The sequence below is a fragment of the Monodon monoceros genome, unplaced genomic scaffold, assembly GCF_005190385.1.
Source record: "Monodon monoceros isolate NGI ecotype Baffin Bay Population unplaced genomic scaffold, NGI_Narwhal_1 Super_Scaffold_5, whole genome shotgun sequence".
Taxonomy (NCBI): Eukaryota; Metazoa; Chordata; class Mammalia; order Artiodactyla; family Monodontidae; genus Monodon; species Monodon monoceros.
In genome coordinates, this window is record NW_021703782.1 from 72,882,059 (window position 1) to 72,900,126 (window position 18,068).

The 18,068-nt window shown below is 39.2% G+C and overlaps 1 protein-coding gene across 5 annotated transcripts in view; it reads left to right on the forward strand.

Annotated features, from left to right (window-relative positions):
* TLE4 (TLE family member 4, transcriptional corepressor) overlaps positions 1-18,068 on the forward strand; it is a 150,640-nt gene that overhangs the window by 36,658 nt on the left and 95,914 nt on the right. For 4 of the 5 annotated variants that reach the window (XM_029203682.1, XM_029203683.1, XM_029203684.1 and 1 more), the window contains one exon: positions 10,552-10,626. The exons of the other annotated variant lie outside the window; for it this stretch is intronic. In XM_029203682.1, the coding sequence (XP_029059515.1) occupies positions 10,552-10,626 (75 nt within the window). The remainder of the gene's footprint in view (positions 1-10,551; positions 10,627-18,068) is intronic. 5 annotated transcript variants of the gene reach the window in all.

Below are 18,068 nucleotides of genomic sequence, written 5' to 3' on the forward strand. Positions count from 1 at the left end.
GTGTCTATGTATGTAACATCAGAGAAAAGTATTTTCCTATTAGATTTCACCAAAACACTTTAAAAAAATTATAGCCAATATCTGTTTTAGTGATGTGCTTATTGCACTTGTGTACAACCACTTTCAAAGTTCCAGGCATTAAACAAAGACATTGCCAACTCTTTTCGTTAAGTGAGTAATTGTCACTTACAGTTCTTAAAATTTCACAGGATCCTTAAAACCAGGATTTAGAGAAACCTAGTGAGTGAGTCCTCACCTGTCTGAAGCTGTTCTTTTCTCCCACTTGCTTTTGGCTTCTAGGGATGGGTAAGACTTTTCGGAATTCTGCTGCCCTCAGATTTCTTCTGTAAAAGGCAAATCTCAAAGCAGTAAATGGGAAGTTCTTCTCTGTCTCACTTCAGGTCTCCTTTGCTGAGGAGGAACTCTAACCAACTTCCTGTTGGCAGTTCCCTAAGCAAGAGATGGCCAGGGATGATGACAGTCACATCTGGGTCGAGTCCTGGCTTCCCTGTTACAAATTGCATGGCTCACTATAACCTAGTTAAGCTGGGTGACCTTTAGCAAGTGATTTGCCTCTTTAAGCCTCAGTTTCCTCATCTGTAGGATGAAGTTAATAATAGCATGGAACGCATATGATTGCTGTGAGGATTCCCTGGGATTGTCTGGTGCAGCTTAGCACATAGTAACCAGTGGCTCCTGAGGTTGGCTGGCAGTAGTACGAGCTGCAGCAGCAGCCGCTGAGAAGCCCAGAGTTCCCTTCTGAGAGGACCTGGAGCCAGCCCTCCCTCCCCTTTCTACTCATTGCCCTTTGGAAGAGTGCGTATTGTTTATCTTCCTCTCTGTTGTGCTTATAGGGGGAAAAAGTATCAATTAAAACAACCCAGGGCTGTGAACTAGCTAAAAATCTCCATGAGGCATATTAGGTAGCCTCAAGGGTGATTCTCTTCTAGCTCCCAAAATTAATTTTCCAATTTAGCAAACGCCCATCTCTCCCCAACCAGCAAGCAAAGATCCAAAACATGACAACTCTTCAAGGTGTTTGCGCTGTAGAATTCGCCTCGGAAGACACAGTGATTTTGGATGGGGTCTGTGTTCTACACACATTGTGATCTAAAAAAACAAATTTCTCAGTCTGGTTGGGGGACTGGCTGTTTTCAAAGTACCTGGTGGCTTAGTTGGAGTTAGTTTTGTTTTTACAAGTAGTTTGTGTGGATGGGCTCTGTATCAACGATTTCAGGATATAGCGTGTAGACTCTTAGACCTTAGTGAGCACTCAGCAGAATTGAAGGATGCCAATAAGTACTGACTTATCTCCAGTGCCCCCCAGCCCCCCTTTCCAGGAACACACCTTTAGGGCGATTCTAATTGTAGATTGAAAACTATGCACCACTTGTTACACCCTGGCAGCAAGGCACAGTGTTCCTGCTAACTTGGAATCAGACCAACTCTGCATCTTACTGGCTTTATATTGGGAAAGTTGATCTGTGAGTTGTAATACTCCTGTAGATGGTGAGAGTAACCCCATTTTTACAATGTTTACTATATGTATTAAAATGTAAAGCACTTTGGATAGTAAATGCCAGTTTTTGTTGTTGTTGTTTTTAACCTTTTCTGGGAAATGAATTTTATTCCAGCTTATTTTGGGTCCCAAGACCTTTGGAGAGGAGGGAGGGACTCGGTAAAAAACTGGGAAGAGTTGAAGGTAATATTTGTGAATGGGCGGGCTGGCTGGCGGTCTTCCTGTGAAATAAGCTAGGCTCGCAGCTCCAGGGGCTGCTTGCAACAGTGGGTGGTTAGCTCCACACAGATGATCTTTCAGAAGGGCAGGAATATTTAATTTTTTTGGAAAGCCTGTAAGTATTGTCTTATGCTGTTAGATTAAGCATTAACTAAATGTTGGGCACTAGCTGAGGGTCTTACTTAGAGGACAGTTGTGCTTTTTGAGGACAGTTGTGCTTTTTGTACTTTTTTTCCCTTGGGTTATAAAATAGTTTATTTTTGAGATGGGCAGGGTATGGTTTGTGGTGACTAACAAGGTTTTCTTAAGATGTTTGAGAACTTCAAACCCCTAATAGGCTGTAGGTCAGTAATGTATTACACGATGGTGACGTATTACGTGATAAATTTAAAGCCTTCTTTCCTCAGAGTACCATTTGTATTTTTCAGAAACTTGTTGCTCCCCTAACAAGGAGCAGAGTTCATTGGAAGAGTTATGTTATGTGTGAGGCAGTGTGATAAGAGCCTGAGGTTAGGCAGACTTGGGACCAAATCCTGGCTTAGCCACTTGCTTCTTTTATCATGTTGAACACAATACTTTATTTTCTGGGCTGCAGTTTCCTCATCTGAAAAATGGGATACCTGCACTACAGGGTTGTTATATGAGGACTAGTGATAATGTGAAAGACCTAGCTGGGTATTAGGCTGCTTTAACAGAGATTAAAGGAACAGTGGTTTAGGCAAAATAAAAGTTTGTTTTCCTCTTACATAACAGTTTGCATAGAAGCAGCTGTAGCTAATTTGGTGACTCCACGATGTTGTAAACTCAAGTTCCTTATATATTGACGTTCATCGTCCCCAGCATCACCATGTCCTGCCCCAGCCAGCAGGAAGGACGAGAGAACTTGCGCTTTTTCTTTGAAGGTCACGGTGTGGGTGATGCTCACATTGTTTGCTCGCTTTGCAGTGGCCAGTGCCTACTTACTTGCCCATAGCTAGCTGCAAGGGAGACTTGGAAATGTAGTCTTCGTTGAGTATGCCCACCTAAAACTTAAACTAATGTAAGAGAAGGGATATCAAGGGATAGCTAGCAATTGCTTCTAGACACAGTGTTGTGCACAAAATAAAAATAGTGAGCATTATTATTATTACCAGCGTTGATTTGAAGGGAAGTCACACTGACCCAGTGGCGTATCTTTATGTGACAAACTTTAGCTCTGACTATATAATCAGCACAACTTGTATTTTAATCTATCACGTAAAATATAAAATAATGCAAAGTTCTTGTTATAGAAGTCTCTTCCAGGGTCTGAATTGTAGGGAAAGAGTCACCCATTAGGCATTCTTTATCATTCATACATGCACAGGGGGTGAAAAGGAACCCCCATGAACAGTGATAGGTCCTGTGGGCCATCTAGGTCTAGATACACAGCTTATGTTTATACCCATATTTTTAAAAGCACAAAGATTTTTGAAGACCCCTCTCAATTGAAGGATGGAATATAGGAGATCACTCATAGGACTGCCATATTTTGTAGTAGACTTGCTGGAAGGAACATGCTGCTTGAAGCTGAAAAAGTTATTGTTAAGGAAACTGCTTCTCATAAGTGGGACATTTGTGAGTCCTTAAGTTATAGTTCTTTTCCCCTCATCTATCTCAGACATACTCTTTTATGCGTGTGTCTTGTCCTCAAACTGGAGAAAATGGGATCAACATTTTTGACAGTCTGCCTCCCCTCCAAATCATGAAAGATATATTGGATAAGTCACTCTTGGTTTTGTGGAATTTTAAGACATCTCAGAAAAAGTAGCTCAGGTTCATTGCTTTGCAGCATCAAACTTGATCCATTTTTAATGTCTTGGGCCTAAAACCATTTCCAGCCACAGCCTGAAGTAACCTGAAATGAATGTACCTTACTGGACAGGGTGAGAGAACAGAAAGTGGTTCCTTATGACCAATGGCTTCCTAATTCCCATTTATCAAACCCATGGTCATCGTTAGATTTGGAGAAATGGCATTATCCATCTTTAACCTTGTTTTCAGCAGGTCGTTACAACTAGTTTCTAGTCATTCAGTGCCAAGGAGGTGATGGATATTGCCCTCCTCCCCTAGTCCTCTGCAATTCCGTAGCTAAATTTTCTTGTTCCTTGAGTTCTGTAAGCAGAAGCAGGCTTTTTGGAGGCTGTGGAGGAGCCCAGATTGGAGTGAGCACTTCTTTTTGCCTTGCATCTGTGAATATTAACAAATGAAAAAAAAAGAATTCAAATCTTTCTTTTGAGCATATTTAACCAAAGTTCTCTGATGATTAGAATTTTTAGGAGTGAAAATTTTAAGCCTTCTTTCTACTTTTATTCTTATATTTACCTAGAGAAACGGGAACATTCCAACTTAAATTCTTTCTAGTGCAAATTTAATTTTTAATTTTAACTAACTCAAAACTGTGTTTTTATTGCCTTGTTAGCTTTTCTAATGAGTAGTAGTTGTGTTTTCTCCAGAATTCTGTAGATTAATTTGGGTGTTCTACATTGCATTTAAATAGTAGAAAATAATACACAATTACATAGTAGTGATAATGTGTATTTAAGTTCCAGTAGGCTAAGATAGCCAGTCAAATCAATGAACTTCTATTTTGGACTTTGCATAAATTTGGTCCTTTTAATTTGATGGAAAACAAACCCTTTCGCTGTGTTATGAGATACGGTTGTATGTCAAGTGCTGTTTATTTGGCACCTGGCTTAATATGGCACTGAATTATTCTGAACCACATTTTGCATGGGTAGAATAATCATGAAATAGAAGTTGAAAAATGTGATCAGTCACTTTCATATTGTGCCTTAGGGAGGAAATGAACAAAATACAGTGGTTACATGCACCGGTGGTAGTGTTCTCGCCTCATAATGGCACCAGGTTAACTTGTCTTACTGCTTGCTGTTAACTTTGTAAGGAATCAGTGGCTTATGAGAACATGGTTTGATGTAGGAGAGCTTGGCTGAAATCACCAGAGATCCCCTGATCTGTATGCAGTGACACCCGTAAGACCTGAGATCATTCATTAAGGGCCAGCAGCCTTTACAGGGCACGTCTGCTTCCCAGCCAGGGCCGTTTCATCAGTGTTGGTAAGGTGTTCTGACAGTGTTGTGTATCCAAGGAATGTCCTAAAGTGACTAATACACCTGGAGTGGGACTTTAGAGGATTTGGACCAGTTTTCTAATTTTTACATTGGGCGGCCTTCCATTTAAAATGTTTTTTCTCACAATACTGAGTGAGGCATCAGAGAGCATAATCCTGTCCTAAGTTCCATGGCTGACAGATTGACTTGTTCTGCATGGCCGTGTGTTTGGTTGACAGTTGGATATTTGGTGAGATCCTTATGGCCTGCTTCCCCTCAGGAAATGAAAGATGGTTCTCAGGAAGGAGAACTTTTTTCTGCAGGTTTAAATGTGGGCCTCCTTCCAAAGGCAGCAGTGCCAACTCTTATCTGTATGTGTCTAAAAAAATTAGTGTGTATTTGAGAAACTGACTCATTTCTTTGACTTTCAGTTAGGTAGTGGTTGGATTATTATTACTGGACTTAAGCTTTAAGGTACCTTAAGTTAGAGCTGCATTGTCCAGTACAGTAGCCATGGCCATAAGTAGCTAGCTAGATTTAAATTAAAATTAATTCAAGTTAAATGTGGTTAAAAATCCAGTTTCTCAGTCGCACTAGCCACACTTTGTGTTCAATATCCACCCATATGTGGCTAGAGCACAGATCTAGAACGTTTCCAGCATTGCCGAAAGTTCTGTTGGAAAGCTCTGGACTCGTAGAGCTTATTGGACATATCAGTGAAGAATGCCTTGCCTGCATATGAATGAGAATGAAGAAGACAAGGCCAAATGGTCAGTACGAGAAAGACTCGGGCAACATTTCCCAGGGTGTCTCCTGAGAGCCTTAATCCCGAGCTCCATAGCCAAAATTGTTTGGAAAGGCCTGCATACATCTTCACCCTTTTTCGAGACTTGAAGCTCTGAGAAGGCGAGCAGTTTGCCAGGTATTAGCCAAATTACACCTTGTGAATTTTAAAATTGTATTTTGTATAAGTAATAACCTAATTTCTTGTGGGCCTAAATAACATTTCTTGGGATACCATTTAGGAAAGACTGACTAAAAGAGTTTTGGTTAAATTTATAGCTCATTTGTGTTAGTAAACTTGGTAGACTTGCTGGAAAAGGCTCTGACTTAATGGATGTGGAGTGACGCTTTTACTTGGATTTGATCTGCTCAGGATCAAATTGTGTCTAGTCACATTGAACACAGCCAGAGGAGTAGCCGGAAGGATGAGCGAGTCTCCTAAAGCCAGTGACCTGGGGATATTTAACCTGGAATAGAGAAAGTTGAAAACATGCATTATGCCATTTTCAAATACCTGAGGGTGCACTACTGTGGAGGAGAATTTAGAGACAGAATCGTGTGGGAAGTAGTTAGGGAGCAGTCTTCTCTCCTCCTCCAGCCACTCATTCTTTCTCTTCCTTGATAGACAAGCTTCTTTATCCTTCAGGAACCTTATCCAGGCTGTTCCCTTTGCCTCCAGTTCTTTTCTCCCTGCTTTTCACTCGCGGAACTCTTGCACATTCTTCTGGTCTCAGTTGTCCGGTCCACTTCCTTACGGACTCTTCCTCCAACCCTAAGACTTGATTAGATATTTCTCTGATGAGTGATTTCGTAGCATCCTGTCATTGTCTTCATGGAAACTGTCCTGCAACTGTAATTACAAAGCCTCTTGAATGTTATTAATTCACTGTCTTGTTCATTAATCCTAGTTCCTACCACAGTGCTTGGCACACAATAGGTGCTTAATAAATAATTGAATGAATGAATAAGAAAACAAAGCCTTTCCTTGATGCCCCAGGAAATGTGCTGACCGTTCCTGCCAATAATCTTCCCATGTCCTTTAAATCCTACATTCCTGTATTGTAAGACGCCCTCTGTGAATTGAGTAAGGAGGGGGGCCATTATCTCTTGCTCACTTTTGCATTTCCACATGTCAGGATAAGAATTTTAGTTCATTTTGCATATCTGTCCTTACTACCCCATACTACCCCTGTCAATAAGAGGGATTTTTTAAAAAAATTGTAAGTTGTGATAATAGTTTTTTAAATTAAAGTTTTTATTACAGGTACCAGATCTATTGCCATGCCTCAAAGTATTGGCATGGCAGATACTGTCCTTGTAGTCTCTTCTGAGAAACATACGTTCAACATCTAAGGTATATATATATTCTAGTGGTTTGTTAATGCCAGTTTCTCAGCAGGCTTTGTTGGACTTATCATAAGCTTATATTGTTTTAGTCTCTTTCGTGTGGAAAAAATATTCTTAATACTTTGAACAAGTGCAAAAAGTAATTTTACGATGATGAAAGTAAGTAGGCAAGTGATTTAACGTATAGATTTTCATTTTACTGGTCTTTTTTTTTTTTTTTACAACCATGCTTGTATTCCTTAAATCACAGTATTTTATTGAGATGTAATTTATGCATCATAAAATTCACTCATTTTTTTAGGTGTACAATTCAGTAATTTTTAGTAAATTTACAGAGTTTTGAAACCATAATCAGAATCTAGGTTTTTTGTCCGTTCGTTTGGATTTTTTAAAATTACAGGTCACAGTATTTTAAAGAATACGTATTTGAGGTTTTATTTCTTTAATTTTTTCTCTCCTCCAAATCCCAGTTAGAGGCCCCTCTCTCAGAGACCCTTGGCTCATTAATGTATTCCTAGTGGCACTTTATTTGGTGGTGCTGGTGGAAAGTTCAGACGGTGAACTCGTATCTGAGTGAGCAGCTTGAGCAATGAGAGAGGCCACAGGACTCTTCCTCCTGCAGATTTACCGGGTCTAGAGTGGCTGTCACCACTTGTGGTGAGGCCACAGAGGAGACCAGCAGGAAGTGGGAGAGGAAATGAGACGTGGGTGGAGCGGGAGGAGAGGGGCGGATGGGGAAGGGGAAGAGACGGCAGATTCATGGGAAAGCCTTCACGGTTCTAAGAAGATGTGAAAAACTTGCCACATTTTCTGAGTCAGAGAGTTTATATGTTGAAATTTGAAAAGGGAAGAACAATGCCTCTTTGGGTCCTATTGCGAGAGTACTTTAGGGCTTCTTCTCCTAGTGTTCATTTTTTGCTTTTGGGATCATTTGCCCTTCTTCATGCTGCTTCAGTGTGTGGTACAGTGTTACTTGTGGCTGAGTGAGCAATGTCCGAGTGTTTCTGGTGCTTTCAGAGCACAAGGGGGGAGGAGGCATGCTTTGCCTTAGGGAGCTTCCGTTCAAAAAGTCCTTAAGCACCACATGATTCACGGTTGTAAGCAGAAATAGGGAAATAAAATCCTGAACTACAGGTAAAGTTCAGATATGGTATTAGCCCATGGCCATTGCCAGGAGAGAAAAGGAAGGAGCTGAGTCATGACTTCCATTGTCATTTTAGCTTTTTAGCAAGAGTTTCTATAAAAGCATCTGATGTCAGTGTTAACGGTTCACTGGTGTGTTTCTGGTTTTCTCAGTAAATGTACCTGATTTTAATGCCAAGTCAGAAAGATACCCCCACTGCCTAAGGCATCTTTGCTCATCTTGGCAGTTGGAATCTAGTTTGTGTAGCAAGAATTGAGCGACCTTCATGGTAGAAAGGCCCTGACTAGATGTATTTTCTGCATTTCTGTCTCATGGAACTGTTCTTTGAATACTTAATGTAAAGTAGATGATATTTCCGTAATATGGAGAGGTATTTAAGTAATATGCAGAAATGGCGGAGAGTAAGAGCTTTTAAAAACTTTAATTGAACGAATGGATGCGTGAATGGAATGAGAGGTATGCATGTTGAATAAGTGTACATGTGTTTCTTTGGCTTTCAGTTTCATGGAAGTTTTGAGCAGCCATTGTTGAGTGTTGGAAAGTAAAAGGTAGAAAATTCCATAAAAACTTGTCCATAAACTCACTTTGAATATTAGATAATTCCCAGAGTCGTCCTACATGTTTTTTGTTTGTTTGTTTTTTCTGCTTTCCAAGTACTGCTAATTTTCACTACCCTGACAACCAGATTTGTCCTAAATCTAAACACGAGCTCTGTGCTTGGCACATGGTAGATGCTCAGTAAACATACATGGTCAGGTTGGCTTCAAGAGAGAACTGCTATTACTGGCCGTTTTATCGATTATACCTCTCTGTTCCTTCTAGTGTTTTCATGAATCTTTAGGATTTTTACTTTCAGAGAAAGAGGAAAATGAATTATTTCACTTCGGTAAATATTTTATTAAAGAGTAAGGATGGTTGGAGATATCTATTATAAAGATTTTGGGGATTGCTTCTGAAGCCCTTGTTCTGAAACAGACTCTTAAAAAAAAATCAAGGTATACAGATCAGAGTATAATGATATATCAGAGTATAATCAAGGTATAATGATCAGAGTCCATTAGAAGTGTAAAATGCAGTGATCTGTCATTTGACAGTTTTCCTTGCATTATTAATAGGCATAAAATACACATTTCTATTAGGAAATCAAGGGTGAAAACACCGCATGTAGATAAACTAATTTAAAGCAGTTTCCTTTCCCACATCACCTCCCCCACTACCCCTACAGAGCTGGGAAGTGGAAATAGTGGCCACCCTAGTTAATCCCAGTAACTGTATATTTGGGGCCTTTTCAGTGTAGTACCAGGTGTGTCGAGGGGAATTGCACATATAACTAACTGATGGCTTAGCCTTTTCTGTGTATTAAGCAGTATGATAGTTGAGCTTCGTACTCACTTCAAATCAGAGAATGTTAGTACATTTCTCAGCTGGGGTCAACCAAAACAAGACTCTTCCCAGCCCCAGAAAGGAGTACCTGTTTCACAGCACAGTCTCTGGCTCTTCATTCACTAAACCAAGTTGAAAAAAGTACAGAAGAGGACCTATTTTAGACTCAATTTGAGTGTGTATGTACTAGAGTGTTCAAGTGTATTTAGTTGGGAATAATATTTACATTTTGGGGGTACTGTATAAGCACTTGTGTGTGTCCAGATGTGAGTGCCTTCATGCAGAGACTTCTGTGCTATTTAATTTTTCTGATATTACTAAAATTATTAAAATCAGATCTTGCTTATTCTCTTTAGAACTTAATCGTGGTCAGAGGGATTTTCCTATGCTGTCCATCCTAAGTTTTCAAAAGAAAAATAACTGAAACTTGTAGGTTTTAGTTTTCCTATTGCATTAAAAAAAAAATACCTGAGGTCCTTAAACTTTACTGCTGGCAAGAGTTGTACATTTTTAATATCTTTTAAATATGCAGCCCTTAATGACAGGAGTGAAATTAGCGCTTTTTTCACATTTACAGAAGAAATGTAAACGTTGAATTCTATATGTCCTTCTAGTGTCTTCTCTAACAGATACCAGGTGGAAACTTAGTAAGTACTTGCAGGCAATATTTTCAAAGCATGTCTTATGTAAGTGGCAGAGAAAAAGACAAAGAAAGCAGGTGAGATGGGTTGTGTTGTTTTGTTAGTATTTGTGGAAGATGTTGGGTCAAAGTGCACCACTGATTTGAAAGTAAAATTTAAGTTGCTTCTATCAGTTGTAAGGGAGCATCTTTCATGGGGGCGCAGGGATGATCCCTGCAGTTGGATGTCCAGTTACTTCTCAGCACTGTAGACACAGAGGTACCCTAGACATTTAGTCATCCACCACCCAAGAGCTTTTATTTGAAATATGGAGACCCCTGAATCCTGTTTTGCATGTAATTAAAGTTAGAGGACATGTTAGGAAAAGCTGTTCTTGACTGACTAGAAAACAAATAATTGTATTCTGTTTCTGATCTTCATTTATAGCACCAGCAACAAGTGGTGCAGGCTGTGGAACGGGCCAAGCAGGTGACCATGGCAGAACTGAACGCCATCATTGGGGTACGTGGCCTTTCCATTTTAGCTCTGATCATCTTAGTGTTTGTTATCAGCTCTCTCTCACTCTCCTTTTAAATTTTGTTCAACCGAAGGGGCAAAAGGCAATGAAATGAAGCACTTTGCCTTCAATCTCACATGAAGTTTGTCAGGAACTGTGGACATCTTCTCACCAATTCAAGTTGACAGTATTCCTGAAAAGTTTCCCCCTAAGGAGGCTGGGTAGTTCTTTTTCATAATACTTCTTTCCTTTGCAATCAGCCTCTGTTGCTAGCCTATTGCCAGTAAAAAGACACACATTGCCCTGATGTTAAAATGACCTGATTTCTTTTATCTTTCCTCAAATACAGAGTATCTTAATACCATTTTTAGTGACATAAAATGTACATTTTCACATCTCCCTGCTACTCTTCCTCCCCTGTGATGAGTGGTTCTTTAAGGACTAGTGTCCATTGGTAGTAGAAATAATAGCTGAACCATACCTTTTTGCAAAATCAGCGGGCCAGTTGGAAAATCCTTCCTAGTACCATTAACGTTGCATAGAAATCCTGCTGGAATTCATAGGTTTGAGCAGTCGCTCCAACTCCACTTATATTTTTGTTCTTCCCGATTAAGGTAACCAGTAATAAAATAAGGTGCTAAAACTTAGAAATAATAAAGGCAAAAAATCTTAGCTGAGAAAAGCACAATATTCACATCTCTGTTTATGCAGCTGTTAGAAGCCGTTCCTTAGGTTATTCTAATGAAGACACTACAACTGTACTTTCCTCTTTCTGCCCCCTCCCAAATACTTGCTTTTGTGTATAGATTATACACAAAAGTCTTCTCCCTTTTTTCTTCCTCAGTGTATCAAACACACTTTGAAATGCTGATTATTCCATTTACTTTCATTAAAATTCAAATTGCTGAGTGAAGATGCAGATAAGGGTCGCCTGATAATCAATCTGAAGTGAAGATATTGCTTCAATTATGCCTCTGTCTTTTAACAAGGAAATCAGACCTCTGGGATGGCTGCCGATGGTGGTGGAGCAATAGTCTGATTGCAGCTTGTTTTTAATGGGCTATTTTGAGCTCTATTTTGTGTCCCTCTGACCACAAGAAAATACCAGTAGTAAATTAGAAGACATAATAAATGGAAAAGAGTAACCTTTATTTCCTCGGAAGTGTCCTTTGGCAAGAAGAGGCTGAATCAGAACAAGCCATGTAGAGACTCATTTGTTGTATATTTTCTGTGTTGAGGGGGTGGTAGAGAGATGAGAGATGAATACATTTCACAATTAGTTTTTATTTCCAAAAATTCCAGAAAACGGCAGTATAAAAATTTCTTTTTTTAACGTTGAGAAAGCTTTAATTTTAAAGTTAGTGTATATGTATATACCAGCTGTGTTTGCTTGAAGCACATGTTGTATTCCTTTTGGGATATACTTCGATTACCAAATCTCCCAAGGTCACTGGGGATAGAACCTCCTTTTCTCACCCACTATGCAGTCTGCTGTCGAAGGAGAGAATACATGGGTGAGGACCTATAGAAGAGCTGCCTGGGTCATTTCTGCCTTGGTGTTTATTTTTGTAGGAACTGCTAAAATACACGTAGCCGTCCTACCTTATGTCTGGTTGGCAGCCCTTTCTAGGAAAACAGAATGCTTTTATGTTTCTTTTTTGAGTCTTATTAGTTACTGTCGGTACAGTGGTGAGATTAATCTAAATCAGAAACACATTGTTTTGTGTTGGATGTTGCTTAAAAATATGAGGGAAGATGTAAAAGCAGAACAGTTCCCTTTCTTTGATCACGTCAAGTATATTTTTAATACTGTTTTATATCTATTTCATTTGCATACTTTGTTTTGAATGGGATGGCAGATGGCCTTTTCTCAGGGAGAAGATGATTTATTAGACTGTAGCCAAGTAACTGACAGACATATTGTGTATATATGGATTTAATTATTAAAACAAAGCTAATTTAATTTGGTGACCTAAAAACTTATTTGAAGAACTAACTCAGAGCTGCATGCTATCAAAGCAGCGTGTGCTGTAGTTGGTGGATCTGGTGGCAGTTCCAAATTATTTGTATCTGAGCAGAAAATGGAATCAAAATCACATCATCTGACTGTTCTGCAAAACAGACTGCAGAAATAGAAAAAACAAACCCAGCAGTTTTAGGGAGCCACAAACCAAGTGAGAAGGAAAGAGCCCCATTACACCGAACTCGCTTGATGCATTTCTGTGGCTGCTGTTCTCGGTCTTTGTCTGTTTCAGCCCTGCTTAGTGCCTTGTGTCCAGTAGTTTTCAGTTGTAACATTGTGGAACTTTAAATGCACCTGCTGTTCTGTGTCTGGTTAGGCATGGCTGTGTTGTGAGGTGGTGGTATTTTGACCTGCTACCAAAAGTGATGAGAGGTCAATTTTAGATTTTTGTGACTTGATTTTTAGGTAGTCGTCAGTGATTTTCTGCACCCAGGGAATGAAAGTTTTCCTCCTGAGAGGCAAAGACCCACCTAAGCCCCTGCAGACCTTCATTTATTTCTCACTGCATATGTGTCTGTTTTATATGTTATGCACACCATCCAGACAAGCACAAATGTTCCCAAATTTAATGAAATCTGATGAAGCACCTTTTTTAACTCTGCAGTATTATTCTACCTTCATTGGTAAATGAGCCAAACCAGTGATCCATGCAGTTTAAATGCAAAAAGCTGAAGTGAGCCCGAAACCTGGAGAGGCGGCTTGTTCTCTTGACAGTAAGCTAGTTGTGTTTAATGGAATGAAACACAGTTATAATGATTTCTTTCACAGGTCATGTTCGGTTTAAAACTGTTGATAGATAGAAATAAGTTAAATATCATTTATCTTTTATTTATAGGGAAAAAAACCCAGGAAAATGCCTGTGCTGTTTTCTGTAGTTAATATTTTGTTTTGAATTGTTCGTATTTCCCATTCCCTTGAAGCTTTCCCGGAGTTCCCTCAAATGGGAGGGGAATGGGAATGTTATGCATCTAGTTAGATCTTGTCATGTGGCCTGCTAGCCACTGTGTTTTTAAATTAGAATCTCTATAAGATCACACTGTTGGAACAACACACAAATTGTAGTTTTAAATCAGTAATATGATCTAATTAGAAATGATGTTTTCATTTCCTGTATTACTAAATTGAGTCATCTGACTATCTTAAAATGCTTTTTAAATCCATTACACTATATAATCAGCACATGCTGTGTGAATGTGGTTATGTTTAATAAAGGAGGCTAAGTTGGAACCTCATAAGAATTTCACCAAAGAAACTCCCATTAAGAAAAAAGTCCTGTTAGTACAAACATTGGAAAAGAAAATGTTTGGCTTGTAAACATAGAAAATGGGGTTCCTTTGGATTCCTTCCCCCTCTTTTTTAACCTCTTTGAGGAAAGAAATGATAGAAATGTGCATTTTTTAAAAAAGTACACCCCCTTAAAAAATCCTTAAGAACAGGTATGCCATAGTGTTGTAGGAAAATGCAGTTTAGCACAAGAAATGCTGAACCTCAATTTTTAGCAGTGACATTTTAATGATAGGAAGTCTGCAAAATTATTTGCCATCAATTGTAAAGGCAATAACAAGCCTTGGTGGTTTTTCACACTCTCTGTGTTAAGTGCTTTCAGAATGACAGCGTAAACTGTGTTAGAGAACTCCAAGGAAGTAAAACTGATTAAAATGTTCATGCTTGAATGGTGCTGATGGAATAGTTCATTTGGACTTTCTCTACCTCCTGCAGCTCAAGCTGAAATATTAAAATTCAGTGGATTTAAATCTCTCTCCTCTCAGCTCAGGAAAAAAACATTACATTTTAATAGGTTTTAAACCCATAATTCATTGGTTTGGAGCAGCGCTATTAAATCTATTTAAATATTACTTGTATTACTAAGGCAGTGATTTAAATGACTGTGCCTTTACCAGTCTATGTGTTTGAGTTAGTTTAAAAAAAGAAAGACAATACCCTTGGGGTTTTTTTCCTTCCTCTTAGCATTTTGTTTTATCGGCCTTGTCCTGTGATTGGCCCTTAAATTGTGTGTGTGTGTGTGTGTGTACACATATATGCATTTTAGATTGGCATAATGGCACAAGGTCTTGCAGTATGACAGTTTTTAAATGGTACGTCCCTCTTTTTCCATTATAGATTTAAAAACAGCTATTTTAAGTTTCAGAGGCATTTAGATCCACCATCGTGATAATTTCCCTTGTTGTCTTTATAAACTAATTAGCCATTAGGCAAAAAAGCTGAAAGATATAAATATGTGTATATATTAAAACATGTGTGTGTGTATGTGTTTTCCCCGCCATTACATCACAGCCTCTAATAGCACAAAGTTTGAAATAAAATTAAAAATAGAACTTCACTTTTTTGACAAAAGCAAAAATGTGTGAAGTATCTGAGAGCCATATTTTATCTCTTCTGTGTTTGCTAATAAAGGGCTTTCCAGAGGTATTCTTAATTTTGCAGTAATTGTAGTCTTCACCCCTTTTGGGCACAGATATCCTGCAGTGCAGAAACCGTGTTGTCCTTCCTTGGCCCACCTCATACCCTCCTTATCTGCTTTTCTCTCTAGTCATTGCTACTACAACATGTTTTCTGTGGCTTGACAACACCTCCCCTCAGCTGCACTGGGAAGCTCTTTCATTTCCTCAGTGCTTTTTGTGGGGAGTCCACTCCTCACTTAGGCGTGTGCAGCGTAGAAGAGTGAGGGAGTTTCTCCTCACCGTGGGGTAACCCTGGGGTTATATGTAAACAGTCGGGACCACTCCCCTCCTGACCCTTTGGTGGGCGATTTTGAGATGCTTTCTGCATACAGTCCTTCACAGAGGGGTCCCAGCAGGATGGAGTTCAGTTGCCTAAAGCAGTGATCAACTACCTTGTTTTGAGTTTTTCCCTCCTTCCCTGATCACTTTCTTCAGGCCCCACTCCTGTTTTGGAATCATTTTTCCCGATTAACTGCAGCCAAGCCCCGTCCCTCCGCTTTCCTGGAGAATCTAAGACGCTCAGTATTTGACTTCATAGGCCTCAAGCTCTTTAAGGGGACTCTCTGGTGTAGGTAGGCAATTGAACTCATGTACTACAGTCATAGTTTGTTGTGAGCTCTGTGCATAAAACATTTTCTTTAACGTCTCAGCTTTTACATGGTTTTTTAAATGACTACTCTTCAGTGAACTTACAGGTGAGCTTCCCTTTCTTGTTCTGATTACTATCGGTATTTTCTAAATGTATATTATATGGAATAAACTTAAAAACAAGCTATAAAATAGATTTCTGTTATATCAGAGATTGTTATTCCAGCTTTGTTACTGTCTTTACTCAACAGTGTGCCTGGAGCTTAAAGACTTCATAAAATATGCTGGCCACTGACTACATGATGTACATAGATTGGTGGGATAAGGGTTGGAGGTGGAGGGCAGAGGCTGGTTTTCCGCAGTTGTAGGGCTCTGTTTACCTGCTCATCTAAGCCAAAGAAAGCAGTGTTAACGTCGTTCTACACATTCCTCTATCTTGTATTGGTATGTGTGCCCCTCACTTTTGGTTGTTTATTTAGTTTTTTAACTTGTTCATTTACTGTGGATCATCAGGGGACTGTGTTATTGAGTGATGTAGTCATAATCTAATCTTTGTGCTGTAATTTGATGAGGCTCTAAGAGGCAGTAATTTCCCTTCTCTCATATCAAAGACTCTCATATACTTAAGTAATTTTTAAACCCTGTCTCTACTTCAGAACTCCCTAAAAAACCTAGATAAAGAACAGGATTTCTAATCTGTGCTTACTTTGTACACTCTGTTAATTTGTTACAAAGCTTCTCTAGAAGAAATTTCTAGAAGCTAGTCAGTTTTGTTTGTTCTTAATTGTTGCTAACCTGAAGTGCTACTGTTTTGCTCCTGTTGAAGGGGGAGCCCTCTCTCCCTCCTTCCCCCTAATAAATGCGTTTCCATAGCTCCTGGTAGATTCAAGCGCACAGTGTTACAGGAGTTGCAGAATGTGTCTAGGCGGGTGCATCTGACCTAGCTTAAAGCACGTGGGCTTTGGGCTTCCACTAAGAAGAAAGTGGAGTTTCCCAGAGCTGTGCATCTGCATTTCATTCACACCAGTGCACAGCAGGCGGAGCCTGTGTAGGGGCCCAGAGGACTGGTTGGGAAGTGTTACACAGAAAAGCAGGTTTCACTCAAGGCAGCTTGCAAGTTTGCACGTTGTTATCCCTTTTTTATTGGTTAGTGTGGTGTTTTTTTGTTTTGTTTTTATTTGTTCCCATTTTGCTTCCCCCTTTCTAGTTCTCTTACTGACTTCCCAGTAATGTTTCTACAAGCAACATCGCCAACTCCCATCTAGCCAGACCTTTTCCCGCGTGGACCCAGCCTGCCTTGTGTCCCTCAAAGCTGGGAGAGAGGAGGCAGGCTCCCCCCAAACAGGCAATTAAAGGATTGATGACTTAGGCTAAGTTTTAAGGACTGTTGGTGTGTGTTCTCCTCAAAGCTCCCTAGCATATCATTCTCCCTAAAAATGCATTTGTGACCTTATCTCCTAAGGACTTTTGTGAAAAGGTTAGAACCTTTTATAGAATACTAAGAATAATTTAATGATTACATCTACTCATTCATTCGTTCATTCATTCGTTGCAGCCCATTAAAGGGGCACATTTAAATATTTTTTAATGTTTTCTGAAACGATCCTCAGATTACATTTAAATCATCTTACTAAGGTTTTGGTGTTTGCAAGCTTTCTGATTTTACATTTTACTACACATAAATCAACCTTAATTAGCACATTTTAATTTCAATAAAACTTTAGTGTCCAAGGATAGCAGAATAAGGAGAAACAGGTAATAGAAAACGTGGTAAAAATGAGGCTGCATGCATTTCTATATTTTTTTTAATTTGGAATTGGGAGCGATACATATTCATTATTAATATTCTGTATATTTTAAAAGATTTATCAGGGTATAATTTACATAAAGTAGAATTTACTCTTTCTAGCTCATAGTTCTGTGAGTTTGACAACCCAATATAGTCATGTGACTGCCACCACTGTCAAGGTACAGAATTTTTCTCTCCTGCCTTGCCCTACCTCCCCAAATTCCTTTGTTCTTTGTAGTCAGTCCTTTTCCCTACCCCAGTCCCTGGCAACTGCCCATGCTGTTTTTTCTCCCAAAGTGAGCCTTTTTGAGAATGTCATATAAATGGACATATATATATATATATATATATATATATATATATATATGTAGCCTTTTGAGTTTTCATCTTCAGTTAGCATAGTGCATTTGAGGTTTGTCTTTGTGGTTGCCTGTATCAGCAGTCAGTTCCTTTGTATAGCTGAATAATATTCCAGTATGGATATAACAGTTTATTTAGCCATTCACCCCTTGAAGGGCAGTTGGGTTGTCTCCAGGTTTTGGTGTTTGTGAATAAAGCCTGAGTAAATATTAACATACAGATTTT